The sequence below is a fragment of the Ambystoma mexicanum genome, chromosome 3q (genome assembly GCF_040938575.1).
Source record: "Ambystoma mexicanum isolate Mex_15411 chromosome 3q, UKY_AmexF1_1, whole genome shotgun sequence".
NCBI classification, from domain to species: Eukaryota; Metazoa; Chordata; class Amphibia; order Caudata; family Ambystomatidae; genus Ambystoma; species Ambystoma mexicanum.
In genome coordinates, this window is record NC_090926.1 from 334843165 (window position 1) to 334867456 (window position 24292).

Here is a 24292-nt window from a genome sequence, read left to right on the forward strand (position 1 = left end):
CCCTAGTGCCAACAGCATGTCATCTGCAAATGCCATTATTTTATGTTCCCATCCCCCAAATTGGATACCTTTCCCTCCCGATGTTTCTCACAAATGCTGCAAAAGGGGTTCCAGATAAATTGCATAGAGCAAAGGAGACAGCGGACATCCCTGTTTAGTCCCCCTTTCCAATTGAATAGGACTAGAAAGCTGTCCATTAATATACAGACGCAGGGTTGGGGTCTGATATTTGGCTTGTATCCTCTGTAGGTAGCGTTCCCCAAACCCCATACTCGTCATTGTATGAAACAAAAATGACCATTTCACCTGGTCAAATGCCTTTTCGGCATCTAAAGCGAGAAGAATTGCTGGAATCTCACACCTCTTTACCTTTACTATTACTATTAAATGGCAGATCCTTCTGATATTGTCAAAGTTTTGCCGTTGCCTAATGATACCCGCCTGATCAGGACCTATTCAATCTTGAAGTCTATCCTCTAGTCTGAAAGCTAAAATTTTGGTATATATTTTGGCATTGATATTGATCAACGCTATCGGACGATAAGACCTGCACCGTGTCGGGTCTTTACCCGCCTTCGGGAATATCACCAATTTAGCCTGATCCATAGAAGCCGTGATGTGACCAGTTCTTTTAAAGGAATTATATAATCGTGTTAAATAAGGGACAAGGACTTTCTGGTTCTTCTTGTAAAAAATGGCAGTCAAGACAGCAGGACCCGGCGCCTTATTCAGGGGGAGCCTACTGATAGCTATACTAACTTCCTCCTCCGTAATATCCTTCTCTAGTTCCTCCTTGTCCTCTCTCGGCAACATCGGGAGAGATACATCTGCCAAATAAGAAGATTGCGATTCGTCCCCATGCCTTTCAGAGAAATATAATGCTTCATAGAAGCGTTCAAAACATCCAAAAATTCCCTCTGTGTCAAGCACTTCCTCCCTTTCCCCTTCCCTGATTTTCAAGATCGTTTGGGATGCCCCCATTTGTCTCAATTGTCGTACTAATAACCTCCCCACCCTGTTCCCCTTGATATAATGGTGTTATCTGGCTCTAAATGGGACCTCTCTGCCTTTTTAGCCATTAATATCTTGAACTGCCCACAAACTGCTCTATATACTTTCAACATTTACCTCATCGGGTAGTTACCCATTTTTGGCATAATATCCTTAAGTTAAGCCTCTAAATCCTCCTCTAACTGCTGATTCAATTTTTCTCTCAGGGCTTTAGATGCAATCATTTCCCCCCTTATTAATGCTTTGAAGGCGTATACCCGGGGAGGTATTCTCAATCTCATTCTCACTGGAATAGCTCTGAATCTTCTCTCCTATCATGACTGAGGATACAGTATTGGGCAGAATCCATTCTGGTAATACCCACTGCCATAACCTCTTTCTCCAAAATGTCATCTCTAATGTCACCCCCAACGGAGCATGATCGGATAGTGCGATCGCCCCCAGGACTCGTCCCACCAGTCGGGAGGAGACCCAAATATAATCTATGCACGATTGAGATCTATAAACATGTGAATAAAATGTAAATCCCACTTCCTTACCCCTACAGGCATGCCACACATCTACCAACCCCAGATGTTTGAATTATTCTTTAAGTTGTTGGGATGGTGTGCCCTGCGGCGCATACTCTACACCACTTCTATCCATCGCTGCATCCCAAGCTATGTTGAAATCCCCTGTTAATATAACATATCCTTCTGTAAAGGTTTCTAGCGTCACCAATGTGGCTCTGAAAAAAACCATCCTGTCTGGAATTAGGTGCATACTCTGTTGCTACGGTTTATATCTCCGTCCCAATATGGAACTTAACAAATAAATATCTTGCTAGCTTATCCTCCATGGAGCACAAAATCACAATATCATGATTGATTCTAAACGCTATTAAAGCCCAGCCTTTTTGGCCATCACATTAGCCTGCCAATCTGTGGGCACCCCTTAATTCGAAGTCGCAGTCTATCCTTCATGCAAATGTGGGTTTCTTGGAGTGCGAGAAAGTCCAGTTTCTCATGCCTCAAAAAAATGCTCCTACTTACTTCGCTTTGCCTGTGAATTCAGCCCTCTAATATTGTATGAGATGACCCTAAAACCCATGAATAGATTCTGCTTGTAGAAAATCCTTCTCACGACCACGGGAAGCTCTCTGGAAAGGAACTGCCCTTCTGAACAAAGGAGAAAACATGGCAGCTGCCTGCAGACAGCAAAGAAGATAGTGACACCGGCAGCCCAACGCAACTACTAGCGCCCGTGTATGCCTTCGTGACTGTGCCTGGTCACTGGGGAGACAAGGTGTATTAAAATCGGGGCACCAATGCAGTGAAATGCACCGGAGGAGAGAAGACATCGGCCACGACCTGGGGTGGAGAGGTGAGTCAGCGTGTTTTGTGTAGTGGGAGCGGTGGTCCCTCAGAGGCGGCCACAACCCGGCGCAGCACGTCCCAAAAGCGTGAGCAGCGGCGTGAGCTGCCGGTGAGGGAGGAACCAGCCAGGAGAGCCTGCACCAGGGAAACACAGCTGGGGGCGCATGGGACCGAGAGGAGCCATCAGGAGATCTGGAATGTTATGCACTTAAGCACGCTGCACAGGCAACACCCTTCTTGTTCCCAGAGTGGGAGAGGGGGGCCCCTACAACAGTAGTGTGCAAGTCAGCGGTACGGGGGATCTGAACTTTGTTGCAGAGTCCACAGACTTTCACCAGAAGCCAGCCACATGCGATAATCTTGGCTGACAAAGGCTCCAATGAGCACACGATGACAGCAGGGACCAAATCCCAAACAAAAGTGCTGCACCTACACCACAACCCGACACCAATGACGTAATTGTTTTAGTACGCTGAGAGCCACCTTTGGATAACTCCATTGCCCCCAAATACCAGCACACCACCAAAAGAGAGGTCTCTTGTGTGGGCCACCGCTGCACAGGAGTCAAAGGGGTAAGAGCCTGTAACACACTCAGTGGTGCGCACCCAGCCAATCCATATTGTGGCCCTCCCTTGGGATTTCCCTTTTAGATGGCAGCATAGGCGTGAGCCCCTGGAAGGATCAGCTGGAAGCAGCACACTGGTCGGGTGCAGCCAACAATGTGGAGGAAGCATCATAAGGGACATATCAAGAAGCAGGCGGCATCATCACCACACGCACACAAGCTGGAGGCCTCCCAAAGCAACCAAATCAAAGGGCAGCCAAAAAACGCTTGACTGCTATAGCACACCTCCACTCCATAAATCCAACGACAGGATGGCCACATCAAGCAACAAGAAGAGGGACTAATAACCAGATTCTAACAGCAATCGCTGAATTGAAGTCTTTGCTAAGCTCCAAGATCGACGTGGTAATAGTCGATGTTGGGCTGCTTATACAAGACGTGAGGAAGTTGGCAGTGAGAACAACAAAATTAGAATCACAGCAGAAAGAAAATAAGACAAAGGTGGAAGATAATGATGCCCATATCCACATTTTACAACAAAAAGTCAAGCTCCTTGAGTGCAGGACGGAAGGCGCGCAGGGGAGGGCCAGAAGGAACAATGTCCGTATTGTAGGCGTACCAGAAGGAGAGGAGGGAGCAGACCCTACGACGTACATTGAAAACCTATTCCTACAGGATTTCAGGCCCAGGAACTTGTCTCGGGGTTTCACGATTTGGAAACCGCCACCGGGGGTCCCTCCAGCTAAAATCTTGAACTATAGAGACAGGGAGAGGATCTTGTCGTACTCCAGACAAGGCGGCACAATGTGCAGGGCATCGGCAAATTTAGCAGTGTATCCGGATTATACTTTCCAGGTCCAAAAAATAAGAGCGCAGTTCTTAGTGGCCAAGACTAGGCTCTGCAAGGCCGGCATGAAGTACATGCTAATGTACCCAGAACGCTTAACAGTCCTGTACAAAAACCGAGCCCTATTATTTGAACGGCCCGAAGAGGTACAGGAGTGGATGGATAGAGAGAGGATCAATCCAAGGTCAGAAGAGGACACCTCGCTACAGGAGCGCTCAAAGGACAAGAACACGGACGCGAGTGTCACTTGAAGTTTGTGAAGAGGTGTAAGAACACCTGGAATATGGGAGCATATGAAAAAAAAACTGGAGAACGTTTCCACAGTGAGCAGTAATTATAGTTGAGAGTGCCCTCTCTTGGAGCTAGAAGCTATTGTCTAGAAGGTTCAAGTGGCAGGTTGCTCACCTCAGCCAATCTCAGTTATCGTAGTAGTAGACCGATCCCAGGGCTGCTACCAGCCCACCCCTAGAGTTTGGTTTTGTTTTTTCCTTTTTTTCCTACTGAGCACTTGTTTCTGTGCCGAACCACTGCGCACAACCTTGGGACGGAAACCCGGAGGTAGTGGTGAAAAGCAGGCATGCCCGAGCATGAGCAATAATGCTGGCCATTTGCTGTTAGTTGGGGGAAGTTGGGGAAGTTAATGGGGCTTTTGTGTTGCCAATATCAGTCTCAACTCAGGGAATCCTTTTATGGTGGACGGGTTGTGTTGTGCGTAATAGAGGAAAGGCAGGGGCGGGGCCGGCTGCATTGGCCACCTCTACCGCAACTGTTTGGAGATCGCTAGCGAGTTAAAGGTGTTAACTTGGAATGTCTGGGGAGCTGAATAACTTTGTTAAAAGGAATAGAGTGTACACTTATCTCCATAGACACAAAATTGACATACTCACCAGAAAATGGGGGCGGGAAACTCGTAGGCTCCACGTACTCGGCGTATGCCCAGGTTGTGCTGACCTGGATAGTGCCTACAGTACCATTCAAGGTGACACAGTCTCGCACAGAAAATTAGGCCAGGATGGGACTTGTACAAGGGCTTTTAGAGAATGTAGACACCTGTATTATAAACACATACGCTCCCAATCATAACACGGCGGCCTTCTTTCAGACACTCTACCCTAGGCTTGGCCCCTAAAGGAACGGTTCGGTCATTTGGGGGGGGGCGACTTTGACTGTGTCCTGAATCCCTGCATAGACAGATCAGACTCCAAAGTACAGAAGCCGCCCCCGACTACCAGAGCCTTACAGTCGCTACTCACAGCATTTGAATTGGTTGACATTTGGAGGGTGCTCCACCCAAACTCTAGACATTACTCTCATGCCTCCTATGCACACGCAGTCCATACCAGGCTCGACTATTTCTTCGTGGGGAATGACTTGTTGGATGACCCCATGACAGTTGAGTATAAGAGTACAGTGCTGTCTGATCATGTCCCACTGCTATTGCAGTGACGGTATACATGTCCTAGGTCCCCAATCCCAATGTGGAAATTGAGAAGCGAGGCCCTATCGGACCCAGCTTTCAGGGATCACTTGAGAGATTGCATTAAGGAATACCTTCAACACAATGCGGGCAGCGTATCCGTAGCGGGCACTCTATGGGAAGCCCTTAAAATGGTGGTGAGGGGCAATGCGATTGCCACAACCGGGGGCATTCAGGCCATGCTGTGCAGGGAATTTTCCATTGCGGAGGACGCACTGTTGCAAATCCACACCGACCTGGGAGATAGGGGAAAGAGGGTAGCGGCCTTGCATCAGCAATGCCTGAACTGCTGGGACTGATTAGGGAAACATAGTTATACCAAATATCTAGAGAGGCAACATGCAGAGGGGGGTAAGCCTGGTAGATTATTGGCATGGCTGTACAAGAGGGAAGAGCAACGCACACCCATCTATTAAATACAGACATCGCAGGGCACCACATATAATTTTCAAGTGGGAGTGAACACAGTTTTTTATGACTTTTATCATAGTCTGTACCAGTAATCGCCCAGTGCCACGAACCTGGTCACAGAAGAGGTACTAAACAAAATAGAACTCCCTAGGTTAGAGGAAAGAGCAGCCCCATTACAGCTCAACACAATAAGGGCGCTACCTACCGGGAAAAACACCAGGCTCAGATGGCCTGCCGGGAGACTTCTACAAAGAATTTGCTACGGATATGGCCCCCCCATCTACTGAATGCCCTTAATGAAGTGTACGTTGAGGGCCTCCTCCCGCTCAGCTTGAGAGAGTCAATTATAATACCTTTGTTGAAACCCAATAAGCCCCCACAAGAATGTAGCTCCTACCACCCTTTGCCTAGGCTCAATCAGGACAGCAAAATGTTTACGGCTACTGTGGCAAACGAGTTAAAGAAGGTGATACACACACTTGTACACCCCGATCAGACGGGCTACGATCCCGGTAGGAACATGTCCTGGAATCTAAGACGTTTACACCATGTTATTCACAGCACAGCCTCTTGGGAGACACTGTGCGCCATTGCTGCCCTGGATGCGGTGAAGGCTTTCGATTCCATTAAGTGGGACTGGTTGCTTGCTACTCTATGTAGGTTAGGCTTTGGCCCCTACTATATACGATGGGTAGAGATAATATACAGGGAACCAGGGGCGAGGGTCAAAACTGGTAGGAACTTCTCGGAGACTTGGGTGCTGGACAAGGGCACTAGAAAGGGCTGTCTGCTGTCCCCGCTGTTGTACATTCTAGCGATGGAACCAGTGGCAACATATTTGCGATCTAAGTATGCCTCGGCGGGTATACAGGTCATGGACACCCACCATTTGATCTCCCTATATGCCAATGACATGCTTCTATATGTACAGAATCCCGAAGATCATTTGGAAATGATAATTGAGGTCTTAGCTAAGTTTGCACAGATGTCAGGCATCACAGTTAATATTAAAAGGTCCTCTCGATTCCCACTGGCTGGTCTAGCTACGACTCTACCCGGCAACCTCCCAGTGCTGGCCCTAAAGTGGAGTGCGTCCACATTCCGATATTTGGGGGTAAACATTTTTCATGATCCAGTTGCTGAACCCGACAACAATACCCATAGGGCCCTGGTAGAGATTAAGAACTCCATGGCTTTCTGGAACAAACGACCTCTTTCTGTGATAGGCAGAAAGGCCCTGCTGAAAATGATCGTCCTCCCTAGACTCCTGCATTACTTTGTAAACATACCACACAATATACCAAAGGCCTTCTTTAAAACTGTAGATTCCTTGTGTGGGGAATTCCTGTGGCGCAACGGCAGGTGTCGGATTACATTAGCACTACTGCAAAGACCGTATGAGAAGGCAGGCATTAAGGTTCCTCACTTTGAACTGTACTATGTTGCAGGGCAGGTACAATTCGTGGTTAGCTGGCTGACTGATGAACTCACCGCGGACACCAATCTCCTACACCCGGAGATGCCACACATCTTTTTGAAGGAACTATTATGGTGTAAAAGAACACATGTAAGCCGCTACCCATACCTGGTGACACTGGGCATACAAATGTGGGATAGAGCTCTAGCATTGATTAAATTGAGGGACCCATTCTCAGTGTAGATCCCGTTGGCCTCCCTGGCCCCAAAAGAGTCACAGGTACACCTGAATATCTGCGCACACTCGGAGCCTAAGGGAGTCGTCATGATAGGGGACATGCTGAGGGACACCTCCTTCACACTATTTTTAGAATTGGCCAATGCCACAGGACTACACTGTGGCCAATTCATGATATATGGCACCATCAGAAATTGTATTATAGACAGATGGCCAATGCACATAGAAACAGCAAACGCACTCTCCTCAATTGATACAATGTATGACTTGGCAGAAGGCCACAAACAATTTCGCGGTTGGACGGATTTCTGCTAGAAAGCAGACCCTCCTCGGATGCAAGCATTAGTTCCGGGTGGAAGGAGGACCTCCGGGCCCCATTAACAGACACGCATGGGGCACAGATATTGTAGTACCATAAAAAAAGTGTCCTGGAATGCTCGATACAACTGTATGTCACGCATAGAGCGTATCTGTCCTCTCTCAGGATTTCCAAGCTCCAAGGGACTACCACACAACACTGCCCTAGATGCGATGCCATGGATGAGGGGATGCTGCACGGGTTTTGGTCCTGTCCGAGATTGTCACAGTACTGGGGTGGGATAGAAGACAGACGGCATGGCGGAGGCCTTAGTGCTCAACCACTTACACCAGAAGCCTGCATGTTAGGCATGTTAGGCCGCTTTTCACGCCCCAAACACCTATGTTGCTCTTCTAAGTTGCAGGACTTGGCGTTTATCCTGGGTGAAAGGCGGATTGTGATGTCTTGGAAGTCCCCTGGGGGCCCTCCCAAAGAGGATTGGTGGCGAGACCTCAAAAAGTGGCCATTAACCGAAACAACTGTTTGGCAGAGAGTAGCTCATACGACTCCTTCCGAAGCCATCGAGGGGATCACGAAATGGACCACACATAAACAAACCATGTTTGTGATGGCCACAGCGAGAGCTGAGGTGGGACAGAAATCCCCGGACACTGCGCAATAAAGACCTTCGATGCTTGATATGAGAGAATGTGATACTGAGGCTCGATAAGCAACATGGGGGAGGGATGTTGGGGGTGGGATGGGAGCTAGGTAGGGTTGTTAATAGTTATAAGCGTGGTTCAACAAATGACGTCGTATATGACAAAGTAATGTTCATTGATGTGTCCATGTTTTGACAGCGCTGTCTGGTTGACCATTAAAATCAATAAAAATTGTTTAAATAATAAAGCGATATACTCCGAGGACTTTCAAATGCTGAGCGCGCGTTCCTATCTGAAAGAAACAACCTGTTATGTGCAATATGCAAACCAGTGCAGATCAGAGCGCACCCATTGGCTCATTAACCCGCAGAGTCTTTCTAGAGAGTGACAGATCTATTAAAAAAAAAAACATAACCAAACAAAATATGACCAAGATGACATGGAGCCATATGTCTCCCATTGGTTATGAGTTATCCTGTATGCATGTAATCAGAAGAGTCAAGGAAGGGCCAAAAGAAACCACCTCTCTGACTGTCCCGGATGCCTTCTTCCCCTAGGCACCCCTTCCCCAAAGTATTTAACGAGTGCAACCGGAAGCAGCTGGAGCGCTACCTGCAGACAGGCGGCGGGATGTGCCTGTCCAACCTGCCAGATACCAGCTCCATGTATGGCGGCTCCCGGTGCGGCAATGGGTACCTGGAAGATGGGGAAGAGTGCGACTGTGGCGAGGCGGAGGTAACCCCGTGCTGACTGTCCCTGCTTGCAATGCTTGCGGTTCCCCCTCCCGTCCCCAGGATTTATGTACCAGAAGCCCAGTGTATACACATGTGGAGGTTTTTCCTTTCTCGCGCCTTCAGTGCCTGAGTACAGGTGTTGCCATAGGTTGTATCCCCCTCCTGCACAGGAACCGCATGTCCAGGTGCAATTGCTTCCCCCTCACCACCTGCCTTGGGCCTCTGTTGCATGGTTAATTGTGGGCATGTTGACACACTTGAACACATCTGCTGCATCTCCATGACTGTGTTGCCACTAATTCCTGGTCTATCTTTCATAGGAATGCACTAACCCCTGCTGCAATGCCAGTACCTGCACACTGAGGCACGGGGCTGAGTGCGCCCATGGAACTTGCTGCCAGCAATGCAGGGTAAGGTCTCTAACATCTGTCACAGCCCCAAAGGAAACCATGTCCAGGACAAAAAGAAGCTCTGTGTGAGAAATGTATCAAGGCTTAGCGCCAACGTCAGGCCTCCTCTCTCACTCCAGCACTCTGGCAACTAGGATTGGTTCCTGCATCCACCTTTCTCCCCAGTCCTCTCTCACTCCAGCACTCTGGAAACCAGGATTGCTTCATGCATCTGCCTTCTGCCCAGTCCTGTATCACTCCAGCTCTTTCACAACCAGGATTGTTTCTTGCATCTGTCTCTTACTCAAACTCACTCTTGCTCCAGCTCTCTAGCAAACATGATTGTTTCATGCATGTGCCTTTCTCCCCAGTCCTGTATCACTAGAGCTCTCTGGCAACCAGGATTGTTTAACTCACCTGCCTCTAACCTCAGCTCTCTTTCACTCCAGCTCTCTGCCAATCAGGATTGTTTCTTGCACCTGCAGTTCACCGCAGTCCTGTATCACTACAGCTCTCTGCCAATCAGGATATTTTAATGCATCTGTCTCTCAGCCCAGCTTTCTACAAACAGGAGTGTTTCATGCATCTGCCTTTCACCCAGTTCCCTCCCAAGCTCTCTCGCAACCAGTAATATCGAATGCAATGTGTGCCCCAGTGTCTCTCACCCCATTTCTCTCAATCCAGCCTTCTCGCTGTCACACAAATGTGTGCTCGCAGCTCTTTCCTCCGGTTTGGCCCACTCTCTCTTTCACAAGTCTCTCTCCTAGGCTTCAGTTGTCTCGTGTTCTCTTCCTCGTTTCACAGGCCGGCTCTTTCCCTTCTAGCCCTACCTTTCACCCAGTTCATTGGGTCTCCCTCTATCTGACTTCAAAGACCCAAGAAGCAAATGTTGTCTGTCTCTTTCACTGTCTCTCTATTCCTTGGCTCTTTGATGCAACCCTCTCTTTAGACAGACCCTCATGCCATGCCTTTCTCTTGTCTAGCTACGGGCATCTGGAACCCTCTGCAGGAAGGAGTCCAGGCCTTGTGACCTCCCGGAGTTCTGCACGGGCAAGTCTGCCTTCTGCCCCCCGAACTCCTACCAATTGGATGGTACCTCATGCCAGCAGGGCCGAGCCTACTGTTATAGCGGCATGTGCCTGACACACCACCAACAGTGCTCCCAGCTCTGGGGGCCAGGTAAGAGCTTTTTATGTCACTCCAGAACCTCAAGTCCCAACCAGTATTCAGCGAGAGGGAGGGACATCTGCTGGAAGCATTCCGAGTCTTGTCACGATCAGAAAAGAGGTTGAGGTGTGTGCGTCCTGCGTTCCACGGACGAGGAGGATAGTAAGAGGGATGGGAGCGAGGGGGTGGACTGAGGTATGCTCAGAGGCAAAGGGAGTGAAATTAGAGAGAGAAGGGATGCTGCTGGCGTGTCCTTGCTAATCATGAGACAAACGCCACCACCGTGGTTGGAGGGATGAGGGGAGTGAATGCGCGGTGGACAGGGCTGCCAGGGTGGGGGTGTTGTGGTGGGAAATCAAGGCTTTCGTGGTAGCCATCACAGGGAGTTTGGGGTGATGGAACCCGGAATGAGTAAGAAAGGAGGGTTTGGCAGATGATTGAGGATAACAGAGACCCAGTGTGAGGTAAGCAGGGGGCAGAGGTAGAGGAGGGAGTTGCTGGAGTGGATGAAGGGAGGCAGCTGAGGCAGGTGAAGTTGGCGTGGGTGGAATGTGGAAGAGAGGAGCAAAGTCGTTTCTTCTAGGACTAGGCAAGTCCTTTGATTGGTTTGTGCTGCGCCGGGGAGGTGGGTCTTTTGAGAGGGAAGGGGAGAAAGAAGGCTGAACGGCCATTCCACTCTAGTAGGACAGCAGGGGGGCCTTGGTTGTCAAAGAAGGCCGGGATTGTCCCCTTATCCCCATTTGGAGACTGATATGCGCAGCCTGCATTGCAGTGTACTCAGGAGGACACAGAGGGGGGCTGAAGTTCCCAAAGAATGTGGTGAGAGGGAGAGTGAGTGAAGGCCCCTGAGTTGATGAATTTGTTGATCTGATCTGTGAAATCTGTGCAGAAGCCTGGCTGTTGATGCATCGGATGGAGGGTGTCAGTCTTGGAGGGGGTCCTGGGAAATTGACATGAGTGGATTTTACAAGAGGAGATTCAGCAGCAGGTGCATGGGAAAAGCAGTCAAGGTGTTGTGTGGTGTAGCCGCTAGGTGTCAGCTCATCCAGGATGGGGTATAGAAAGTGGGGAACTTTGTTTTTGAATTGAGGAGGGTGCAGAGGAGCTTAGCTGTTTTGAGGCCAGTGAAATCAATGTGGGATCACAGATATCTGTATGATTAGGAATTGGTTGACAGTGTCGAGACTGGGGTGAAGGGGAAAAGATTGAGAGGGTGATTGTTTGAACAGTTGCAGAGCAAACTTGCAATTGGAAAGCACTGCTATGAAGAGTGGAAGGACTGAGGCACAGGGTAGGCACTTACCTGGTGGGTCTAATCAGGGGCAGCGATTCTGATACTTGACCCTTCCAAGCCGTAATAAGTCACTGCTGTCTTCCCCTGGGCTCGAGTCTCTGGATCAGACACAGTTAAATTGAAGGAGGGGGAACACGCAATGAAATTTAGACGGGTGTCTTTGCCAATAAGGTTGAGTGAATAAAGTCAGTCAACATAAGATCGACCTACAAACACGTTAAGCACGGTTAGAAAACATTACATTTGCTTAAATCGGCTGCTCACTCAATGATATAGTTGGCTTTCACGTCTTGTAGTCTCAGAATGACCAATCAGAAGCCACTCATGTGAATACAAATCAAAAGACCTCCAAAATATTCATATTGGGATAGAAAAGACATATCCACAAGTGGTCCCCTGTGAGCCAGACTCTCTAAACAAGCTGGTAGTTCTTCTAAGAAGAAGCAAAGCACTGTTTTTAAATTTTTTTTAATTTATTGATATGGTTGAAAATAGATCAACCTTTCAACATTGATACAAAATTAATATATTTACAACAATACAATACATTATAAAACACCTAATGCAACCCTAAAATAATAATATTCTTCAATTCATAGAACAATTTGCCATTTTACCATTGCACTAGTGTATCACCAGATATTACTCAAGGTCTGTTCAAATATTAATCGCATTAAGAAATCTAATTGTTGCTAAAATCAAGGATACATGTTGGCCTCTAAAAATCATTGCCCCTACCTTATCTTCTGTTAACATTCTATACTTGCTAAAATATTGTTCCAAATATATCTTTCTTTTGTCCATCAATTTTGGGCAAAATACCACTAAATGTTCCATTGTTTCAACTTCCACCAAGTTGTGACAAAAACAACAGAATCGATCTTCCTTTGGCCAGTTCAGTCTTGTCCCTTTGACATCCATGGTATGCAATAAATTCAAACGTAGTCTTAGAAACACTTGGCGTATTTTATGACAGGGACATTTCCATAAATATCGTAGTATTAAGATGGATTTCTGAACTCTGACCTGGTGGGCAGAGGTTCAGAAGGTCAGCCTAGTTTCTTGGAACAGGGTAACCTTCTGGACAAGCCAGACCAATCACGGTAGCATTGTCGGCGGTCAAGACTAGGTCTCAGGAGGGGTGAGGGTGATTGAAAGCCCACAACGAGCACACACAGCAAACAATACCACAAATTACTCTCAGTCAGGTGTATATTAAAAATATATATACATTTATTAAAGGCCTTTTAAGTTAAACACAAAGTAAATATTCAGCAGTAATAACAAAACCAACGCAACATTAATCTAGCAAACATATATACAGTCACCAAGTCCAAAAAGAATAGTACACAGTATTGATCCACAACTTGCCAAGAAAGGGGTCACACAGAGCGAATATAGTTCAGGCAGTCCTTCACAAGTCAAACCCTAACTAAGAGGCAGTCCAGTCCCTAAGATGAGTGGAGCCATGAGCTCAAAAGTACTTTCGGTAATGGCGAACGCGATAGTGTAATGAAGTCAAAATGGGGTCTCTTCAAGAGGCTGTAGCGACTCAGGAAGGTGGGTGAGGCAGTGACGAATAGGTTGCCTCTATTAAAGGAGGTTCTCCCCATGAGGGCACAACAGAAAATAGCTCGGAATCACAGGCTACCTTGATCAAGAAGAGTGGCCCCAGGGGACAAGCTTGCATAAAAATGAATGGATCCACCAGGGGCCACTGGTAAGGGTTTCAAGTACTCACTGACCCTCGGCGCACTCCACACCAAACTACGGCAGTCATGTCCACTTCAGTCGCAGGTTCAAATCCTGCAGTTGCGCTTCTCTGTGGCTTTCAGGGACTGTGTTCCAGGGATGATTCCATGGCAGGACAGTGGAGATTTCTCCGCTCCTGATTAAGGGATAAGGCCAGTTCCACTACAGCAAGTCTGAAGGCACAGGGGGGGTACAGCAGCAAGGCACCCACAAAGTTAGTCACCACAGCTGGGCAACACAGTGACTGTGTGGCTCGGGTTCAGGCAGACCCTCCTAATTACAGACCTAGGAATTCTAGGTGTACGATACTCGGTTGGAGAGTACCTTAGACCCAGAGCTTCCAGTCTCCAAAGGCTCAAATCAAAATTCGAGACAACAGTGGTTACAGGGCAAAGGTCCCATATGAGCTGGCCAGTTCACTGGGCGGTCCAGGAAAACCTCTGAAAAGGCTTGCTTACAGGTTAAGGTGGAGGTGCCGAGAATAGTTGATCCCACTATTCCAATGGGTCAAAGCACCCTTGCAGGCCTTCTAGGTTCGATCAGAAACAGGGGCTCCAACGGGACAACAGTGGGGTGCCAAATCTTCCAGCGGGTCACCAGCGGTTCCACGCATCTGCTTCGTTGATTCAGGATACTTGGCTCTTTTACTAAGTTCGGTGTGAACGCAGAAGATTTACCTGGAATGGATGTAAGATGCCTTCTCTTATCCAAAATTTCCTTTTTGCGCCAAAAAGAAGAGAAACCAATAGGAAATCTGCTCACATACACGGATCCTAGACGTGGACCAAAAGTGGACCACAGTGGTCCCAGTCATCCAAGCACACCAGACATCTTGGCACCCAGGATGTGTATTGGAACTATACAGCTCCAGCCCACATCCTGGAGGCACAAACATAAGGCTTGCATAAGCCCCGAAATCTTCGGTTTGCGCTGAGGTCTGCATGACCAAATAAGGAATTTCCCTGGTCTGCTCGACATGGGGAAGGCAAAGGGACAAGATCCAAAAGGACATAATAAAGGACCTCATGGCATGGCCATTTAGGCACTGGCAACCGTCCTAGGCCAAATGCAGTAAACGCGGTTTGTACCATTGAATAGAGTTGAAAACACATAAAAATTAACAGCTGCCACCAGCTTTGTCCAAGGCACACTTGTACATTCTCCAGAAAATCCTTCAACGGTGTCTAGGGCATTAAAAATGAAAAAGGGACCCAGCGCACTGTACTGTAAGGTACTTTGTGCACTGATAAAATGTTACTAAAGAATAGCAGCAAAGTGAAAGACCAAGGGAAACAAAGTCTCCCACTACTGACTGTCTTATGGGCCTGTCAGTTTCCCCATAACAAAATGAGCAAAAGCCCAGTGGAGTACAGCAGAGGGCTGGGCTCCACTGGCAAAAGTCAGGCTCGGATCGTCAGACAACAGTCAAATGTTGGGGAGTACACAAATGGAAGGAAAATAACCCATGAATGGAAATCTTTCTGAACACCTGGTAAAGTGCTAAGTGCCTTTAATTCATATCTAAAATGTGTATAAATCTTATACTTATTACATTGTTCCAAGGTCTGACACCAGTCAATTATCCACAACTTAGTTTTTGCTTTATCAGGCATCAATAAGAAGGTCTCAAGCAAAATTCCGACAGCTGATAGGCATTCCAAACAATCCCCCTCGAGGCAAAGGTTCCAAGCTGCCTGACGGCCGGTTCCCCCGGCCGCCATCTTCCGCCACCCTCTGTCCCCTTATTTTTTTTTTAACTTCCCTCCCCGAGACTTACCTCATTTTGGTGGCAGCCAGGCTGCTGCCACAGCCGCTCCTACCTCTCAGCTCCCGACGGCCACCATGGAAAGGGAAAAGAGGCTCTGTGTGGAGTCCGCCTTCCCTTTCCATGGCTGCCATCTTTGAACAGTGTTTTCGCTCCGTGAATGGGATGCAGCAAGGTTCCCCATTCACGGAACAAGAATACTTTCTATTAGCCCCATCGCAGCCCATGGGACTGGTGCTAATGGCGTTAAGCACCCACTGCAAGGGCTGTGCCCTCTGGGCTGCTGGCCTGTTACCACCCTTTCCAGCCATTGGGAACAGGTGCTTAACGCCACAATATAAGAATTGGACTCACCCTCGTGCAATTCAAAAAGGAGCCCAAGATCCTCCTTTTCAAGCAGCAACTTTTTCATGCACCACACACACCCCCAATTCCATCTGCCGGCCTACCAAACTGCAACCCCCAATTGGTGCTCCTGTTGCTTAATTGTATGTAAAAGAGATTTCACGTAACTCGTGTCCCCTTACCTGTGTTCCTATTAATCAATTGTGGTACAGTGGTTCTCCAATCTAGGTCCACACTTAAAAGTAACTAAAACCTCAGAGAGGAAAAGCAGAGCCAACCTTGCCTGTGATATGGCATACAAGCACCGATCTCTGATGCAAGTACTTAACAAACTCACCGATCTTCTCAACCATTTTGGCACTCAAACTTATCAATATGCATTTCAGCTTCGGTTATTGCATGTGATCAATGTATGGAAAGATGACAATTCTGCACAAGTTGTGCTATATGAACACCACAAACTGTATGTACTACAGTGAATTCAAAGCATTAAAGTATTATTTGAACTTGGCTGTCACCAATAGCCATGCAGGTGTCTCAGAGCCACAGCAGCCCATAATAAAATATCTTGAAATATTATTTATGTTTTTGAAAAAATGTGCACTGACTTCTTTGCATCAGGCAGCCTAGCCTGGTGGGGGGTTCCGCTCATGGTGGGGCCTGGATCCCACCTCCCGTTTGCCATCCCATACAGTGGTCGGTGACTGGTCTCAGTGAGGACTCACAAACGAAAAGACAGGTGTAATTTAGGGCCTGAATCATGGCATTTATTGCACAGTGCAAAGTGTCTTTTCACTGGTGCAAATTGACTTTGCACTGCCACAAACACCCTCATTCCTGGAACCGTGCAAAGTGTCTTTTTGCCATGGAAAGTCACTTTGCACTGCTCCATCCTGATTCACGGAACGGTGCAAAGTGTATTTCTGCCATGCACAGTGATTTTGCATGGCTAAAAGACACTTTGCCCGGTTCCATGAATCAGGGTGTTTGTTGGCAGTGCAAAGTCAATTTGCACCAGTGAAAAGTCACTTTGCACCGTGCAAAAAATCCATGAATCAGGCCCTTAGTGTCGACATAATAAGAGGCAGCGCGAGGGTGGGTAATACACAGAATGAGACAAAGACATGGTGACAGATAGAAAGTACTTATCGGAGGTAACGCAGGCTCAGTGTGAACATCTGTCACTGTGGGCGAGTGGAAAAACAAATAAAGCGCCTATGCAGGTAGCGCTAATCGTGTGGCTGCTTGTGTTTGTCGGCTGGCCGGCGTGGGATATATCCACTCCCTGAACCCTAACAGACTGTGTTGGCTGTCCCCCAGGATCGAGGACAGCCCCTGAGGTCTGCTTCCAGAAGGTCAATGCTGCTGGAGACTCCTATGGAAACTGTGGAAAGGACACCAATGGGCAATACAGGGCATGCGCTGCAAGGTAAGGGGGGGCCTCATATGGATCCAAGGGAACACGGACTAATAGTATACATTGCCTACAGGAGAAGGGGGGGGGGACTCCTACAGCAAGTGCCATAAAGAGAAGAGGAAATCTGTACTCACCGCCACGATGCCCCTGGGCTCTTGCGCGCTCTATAAATGTGAATACATAAAATAAATAAATACTATCAGCTGCAGGGGTCAGGGCATCCATAAGCCGACCACTAATAGTATTGATTACCTGCTGTGCAGGGGTGTTGCTAGGTCTGGAAAAGATCTGGGGCTACACTAATGTCGGAACTCAGGGCTAGCTGGCCTTTTGGTTGTAGCCCCTGAGGTTGTATCATGGCTCTGCTACTATGTGTGTGTGATGTAAGGGATATCCTTACCCATGGAATGCCTCATGTTCTCAAACACTTGCTAATTTGTGCTTTCTTTTACCATAACAAGTAAGATTGTTCCCACAATTGACAACACAACGCAAGGGTAATCTACAGCAGCTGCATCCAACTCCAGTCCTTAAGAGCAACAATCACGCGCCAGGGATTTTGCATACTCACATTGTAGGTTCAATGTGTTGAAATACATTTGGTGTGCGGAAGTGTGGATATGGAGTTGATTTGGCTATTGAGGGGCAGACTTGAGTATCCTTGGTCTAATGTTTAGCGTATACGTGCCAGCAACATTGGACCTGGGGACAATCGCAAACACACACAAAATCACAGACTTGGCACAACTTCAGCCATCCCTCCTTCCCTCTGCCCTTCATCGCACAATCTTGCAGATCTGCAGAGAGAGTAATTCCTTCCTATTTGCCTCCAAACAGGGAAAACATGTGGGCCTCCTCTGTGGCGAGGCACAGAGAAAGGTCCTTGCCAGAGAGTTGGGCATGCAAGGAGCGGGCGCTGGCCTAGATCGGTGAAGCTGGAGGAGTTTAATCATGAATTGGTTGGAGATTAGGCTACACTTTACTGTAGCCGGTCATAGTCTCACCTGGGCTCTGTCATCACCATAAAGGGGAAGGTTAGGCGTAGGACATCCTCTCTGGTTGTGTCTTTGCCTCATCTCTCCTCTCCTCCTATGCTCGGTGTTCTACCCTCCTTTCTCTGCTCTAGCAGTTCTTCCTGGAGATTTTGGTCTGCTCCTTTCTCTGATCTTCTCTCATCCGCTGAGCTCTCGCTTTGTTGGAGTGGATATCATTGTGCATGGCTCACTCATGATTGACGGCTACAACACTGCAGACCTGTGGTGTTTGTGCTGTTGTTTTGCATTCTGCATCACTCCGACCAGTGGGGATGAGCAAAATAAAGGGAATGAATGATATGTTGTGTCGGTCAGAGAGCGCCAATCTTCACACCGAGAGCAGAAGAGTGCATTTATGAAAGCATGCAATCATTCTGTGATCTTAGTTGAGTCACTTCCCGAATAATACCAAATCCTAGAAGACCCAACTGCTGGAAGTGTTGGGCATACTGACTTCTAAAAGAGTGCAACTTTATTTTCGGTGTCTATGCCTTCTCAGGTCAGTATCCGCATGGGGATCACAGCCGGGCATCTCAAGAGCCAGTGACTTGGTCTCCCCACCTCTCCCAGTAGTGAAGGGTAGAAGCCATTGGGCTGGTCCTTGGCTGGTCCTTTGCAGGTAAGGGTCTGCAGAGATTTCACCATCAGAAGGGAGTCTTAGACGATTTGCAGGTCTTGTAGAACTTCCTCACAATTTATATTTTGGTTGCCATCTTTATTTTTTCTTTTGGCTATCGTCACCGTGCTCGACATGTAAAGTGGCAGAAATTACGATAAAACATGACATTTGGGGCTACAAATCATAGGAGTGTATCCAATCAAACTTTGGTTGCCCACCAAATCTATGGTTACCACCACCCTAAAAATGTCCCTGCCATCTTCCTGGGCTTTCCCTCCAGATGTAGATTCAGGATCGATTCCAGACACCATTCAAGTATCCAGCCACATCTGGGTGAGGCGGGTATAGGTCTCAGAAATGAGACCTATGTGTGCTTCATTCATGAGTCAGGCATATGCCATGACCATATATTATCACATATATGCCATATATACCCCATTCCAGGAAACAACGTTGGGCTGTTGGACACAGGGATTCCTGGTAGGGACATACGCGGGGGAACAACAGGCTATACCATGTTACAATTTGACACAAAAAGCTGCCTCCAACAAATGGAGACCACACGGCCAGTCCTGCAAGGGGACTCACACAGGGAACGGTTCTGAAATGACTACTGCCCTGCAAGAGTTTAAGGGTGAGTAGTGGCTAAACAGCCTACTCTGCCCTCACACTAATAAGAAACCAACAGTGATCCCAATCATAAAGGTGAAACAGACCCAGTCAGGAGATAAACCTCCTTTGCCTTTGGTGGTAACATGGGCCGAGAGCAACTCGTCCATAATAAAGGAATGCCCAATCATGGTTCTATACAAATATATACTTTAATTAAACACACCAATATGCAATAATAACTGTCTATAAAAACAGTAACAAAAGCCTACAACTGTGGCATGAGCACAGAATATGCAGAATTTTGCTGACGCAAGCACTCAGGTAATGAAGCAGAGGTAAAAGGCAAGACTTTGGAAACAATGTTACCAAAAATGATATGTCCTGATGGAAAAGGCACAAATGGATGGATTTTCAGTCACTAAGGTTCCAAAAGCGGATCAAGGGGGATAAGGCCTCTCAACTGTACCTTTATCAGTTCTTTGTCAGTTGGACAGCATCAAACCAGGCTTAGTAATGCTGTCTTTGCCGGTCAAAGCAGGTTAGGAGGCGTTAAGTCATGCTGGGCCAGGTGGTAAGCTGGAATTGAGTCGGTGCAAAGTGGAGCTCTGTTTGGTTCAAAGATGGGCTTTGGGTGATGCAGTTTGTAGGGCTCACCAAGGCTGGTTCGAAGGTAGCACCGGTTCGAGGAGATGGTAATTGCTGGGAGAAGTCGACAAGTGATGCAATGTTTCCAACAGTTCGAGTTGAGGTTCAGGAAGTGTTTAACTTGGTATGATGTGACGTCAATCTGTTTTGATGAATGCATCAACAGGGGGCCGCAGAAGGTTCAAAGAAGGTCTCTTTGGTTTGAGGATGGTACAAAGCTGTAGAATGCAGGAATTTTGCTGATTTGCTTTTACTGGTGCTGTGAGTCCCAATCCAGGTGCTCAGGGGCAAGATGGGTTCTTTTCCTCTTCACTCCAACTTGGGGGAGGCTAGCTTACAGCTGCAGATGTCCTTCACCTCCAGTGAGGAGCCTGGGTACTAAGGCAGCTGGCAGAGTGTGCAGGTCTTGGTCAGCCAGCAGGTCACTCCCAATGTTACCTGGGGATGGGTAGGGGGCACAGCTTGCCTCTGCTTTGGAACACCTACCTTCAACTATGGCAGACGCTTTGGAAAGGTCTGCTCTTCCAGCATGGTCAAAACAAATTATTCCGTCTTTAAGAGTGAAAGATTATTCGAATAAGGTGTGGGAGGCCCCTCTCTTCTAAAGGCAAAAGGCCACCGGGATTTGGTAAAAGCCAGCCTGTTTTAAGTGGTCCAATCCTTGTCAAGGTAACAAGTGACTTTTGCCTTCTTTCATTGTACCCAAAGTTCTTTGTTGTGCAGGAATTGGAGGAGGCAAGAAGGAAAGAGAAGCCTACAGAAATCAAAATGGAGGAACTCCTCCTCCAGCCCGTCTTCTCTGTCTGACTGTTCTAATCCCACCTCCTTGCCAAGCATGCAGCTTCAAAGGCCTTTTGGCTTGCAACACCCTGATGTGAGTCTGGCCCTTTTGTTGTGGGTGTGCCTTTTTGAAGCAGTGTTCCCAAGAGTCCCCTTCAGGGAGTTTCTGGTGCTAAGGAGGTCTTACCCTACCTCCCAATGGATCAAAGAGAGACACAGCATTCCTGTCTATTGTCCTGCTGGCTGAGCAGAGTCAGGCAGTCTGGCTAGAATCAACATTGTCTTTTCATAGCTGAGCTTACATGGTTTACATGAGTATGATACACATCACATGTGGCTTTAGTAATTGTGTGAACTATTAGTCACCATACAAAAAACGAGTTATGTTATTATTAGAGATTACCCTGCCACCAGACTAATAGTTCTTCATAACTATTATCGTTTTTGGATCAGAGTTGCAGTTTTAAATACAACCTCTGTCTGCCTTGCTGGCAACCCCCGCACTTGGGGACTGTTTCTGTATCCCTACAAGTCCCACTACCAGCACTTGACACCTGATGTCTGCACTTACCCTTGCACTTGCCACCTGCTGGCCATACATTTACTTATTGTTATTTATTTATCCCATGTACTGCACTGTCCCACCACCCCGCACTTTTCCACTTCCCCTTCCCATGTACTTGCGCGATCTGAATGACACCTGGCCTAGTAGGATCGTTGTCTGTCTTCCCTCTGTTCCCCTCCCTTGCCTTGTCGCGCCTTGAAACACTTGTGTATATGCACGATACAAATGCCATATCATATCATATCGTATCTTCAGTGACTTTGCTGTTACAGCAGCTGACAAACAGGACACCTGCAAACTTTGAACCTGCTTTGTGCCACTGAAGAGCAGGAACTGCAGATCAGGAGACTGATGTTCTAGGGCACAGGTGCACACTATGCTTTTGACAGGAAGCTTTCTGAAAAGCGAGTCTGTTATGCAGACCACCGTTTATGAGAGCTATAACCTGCATAATTTTAAAATTAATTTAAAAAAAATAATCCAGGACTTCTACACCCTTGCCAAATGACAATCCTTTATAGGAACAGTGTGTCATGGCTACGCCCTGAACTTGTCAGACAACTGACAAGTTCGGTGAGTCTTCCAGTGATTGTGTAGCTGGGCCTCCATGCTGGACTAATATAATTGAGGAACTAGTCTCCCCAATAATCTCCTCACTCTGCAGTGACATGCAAAAGCTACCTCATGCACCAAATGCAACAGGTATAATCTCTGCCCTAGGGGCATCACCCCCCTCTGGTGTGTCACTGGCTCTGGACATAGGGGCTCACTGTACAGGAGTAGACCCACAAAGTAAATTCTATGCTTACCAGGGATTTCCAATTTTGACTCGGACACTGCCTTCCTCCGCAGACCCGAGAGGTGTAGTTCTGCCAGTTCAAGATAGCTCAACTCAAAAGGGTTGCCCTTGGAACCTTCCACATAGGGCTCTTGCAGCAAACCAATAAAGTTAACAAGGTCTCTGGGTCTCTTGGGTTCCCTTCCCCAAGCTTTGATCCTTCCAGTTCAAAACAAACAAAAGATACAGTTCCTGTTAGGCCTCTCTGGATTCCCTTCCCCAAGTTAGTGGGCCTCTTGGGGTTCCCTTCGCCAAGCTTAGGTCCCTCTGGGTCAGAAGATGAAACGTTTCTTACTTTACAACTCAACTGAGGATTCACAGTTCCATTCAGGCCTCAAGCGTAGGCCCTTTCTTACGAAGTTCACCAATGGCTCTGCTGGGGCCTCTTCGGGTTCTCTTCCCCAGGCGTAGGCCTTTTCTTATGAAGTTCACCAATGTTTCTTGTGGGCGCCTTAGGATTCCCTTCCCCAAGCCTAGGCCCCTCTGATCTCAAACAAACCAAAATGTTCTTCTTGTCGGGATGCCCCTTTCACTGTACAGTTCTTTCATGAGGTAGTATCAGAGATGTTCGAGAATGCCAGGTTCTTTGTTCCTCCCAGGCGTGACCACTCTGACCTCTAACTCCTCTCCTTATTCCCTGGCACCTTTTCCTCTTCTATGCCTCTTTCACTCCGTCCTTCCTTTACTTTATTGTGCGCCCGGCACACCTTCTTTTCCTGTTGTGCACACTTGCAACTTCTTTCTGCCTTTCAATGCCTCTTGCACACTCTCTTTATTTTTCACTGTGCTCTCTGCACCTTTTTGTTTCTCACTGTGCTCTCTTGCACCCTCTGTGTTTCCCGTGGGTCCTGTGCACCCTTTTCTTACGTTTGGGTTACTTTCACCCTCTCTTCATTGTCCATTTTCCTTCTCACTGTCTCTTTGCTGTCTCTCTCTGTTTCGGGTCACTTGTGCCCCTCTCCTTATTTTCGGGTCACTCGCACACCATCTTAGCTGCGTTCGTGCTGCCAGCGCACTTGCTATGTCTTTCTTTTACTTCGATGCTTCTAGCGCACCTTTTCTTACATTCCGCTTTCTTCCTCTTGCCCTTTTCCAGCTTTTGCCTGCTTCTCTTTGCCTTTACCTTGTTTCCCTTTGCTTTGCTTTCTTCCCACTGTCGCTCCTTGGGTTCTTCCGTTGACAGCGCTCCTGCTTCCGTTTTGGCCCCCCCCCGCACTCTACTGAGTTTCTCCCTGCTTCACGAAACTCATCAACAGTAGCACAGCGCAGGCAAGCAGGTCAATTCAGTTTAAATGGGTTTGGATCGAGGTAAGGGTCTCACCACCTTCCACCTTCCCCTCAGACAACCCTGGGACCCGCACTCTTCCCAGGGGAATGAGCACTGGCCTAAACAAAGCCAATATACTGCCTTCCGTCCTACTCCACCACCCTGGAGACACGGCTCCCTCGTCATGCTTCAGCCCTTTACACACACTGGGCCAGCGTTTCGGAGTCTCGCACTCCACCGGTCCTTCTGGGCTCCTCTCCTTGCAGCCTTCTGCTCCTTGACCTTCTGGTTGCATCCAGCAACCTCAGCTCGCTCAATGACCCAGGCAGAATCACCCTTTATATACTGAGAAAAGAACCTGACCTTGCCTGACTCTAATAGTGGGACACTTCAAAGATGTTAGATGTTAGGCCTCCCTTTTTATCTCTATGTTGTTGCTATGGGTAATCTTCATTATTCTCAATTGCCTCTTCCTCGTCCCAGTACTTGTTGGAAATGGGGAGGGGGATTTGTGTTTCTGAAGATAAATGTGTGACACCTCTAATCTTCCCTTTCGCACCTCAGGATTATAGCGCTGTGTGCGATATTGAATGAGTGGTGTTTCTAATTTCTTCTGATTGGGTGTATTGGGTAGTTGTAATAAATGGGTGTTTGTTCCAGTTTCCCTAGTCTTAGAGTCTTACTAGAGGAAGATAACCGGGAAGGAGAACATTGGATTACAGAATACCGTCTAGGTTTTTTGGGAAGAGAAAAACAGTTAGTGTCATGTTTTAGAAAAAGGTCTGGTTT

The 24292-nt window shown here is 47.7% G+C and overlaps 1 protein-coding gene across 3 annotated transcripts in view; it reads left to right on the forward strand.

Annotated features, from left to right (window-relative positions):
- ADAM19 (ADAM metallopeptidase domain 19) overlaps positions 1 to 24292 on the forward strand; it is a 378374-nt gene that overhangs the window by 261366 nt on the left and 92716 nt on the right. For all 3 annotated transcript variants that reach the window (XM_069653928.1, XM_069653926.1, XM_069653927.1), the window contains exons 12-15: positions 8838 to 9015; positions 9335 to 9424; positions 10387 to 10582; positions 17047 to 17155. In XM_069653928.1, the coding sequence (XP_069510029.1) occupies positions 8838 to 9015; positions 9335 to 9424; positions 10387 to 10582; positions 17047 to 17155 (573 nt within the window). The remainder of the gene's footprint in view (positions 1 to 8837; positions 9016 to 9334; positions 9425 to 10386; positions 10583 to 17046; positions 17156 to 24292) is intronic.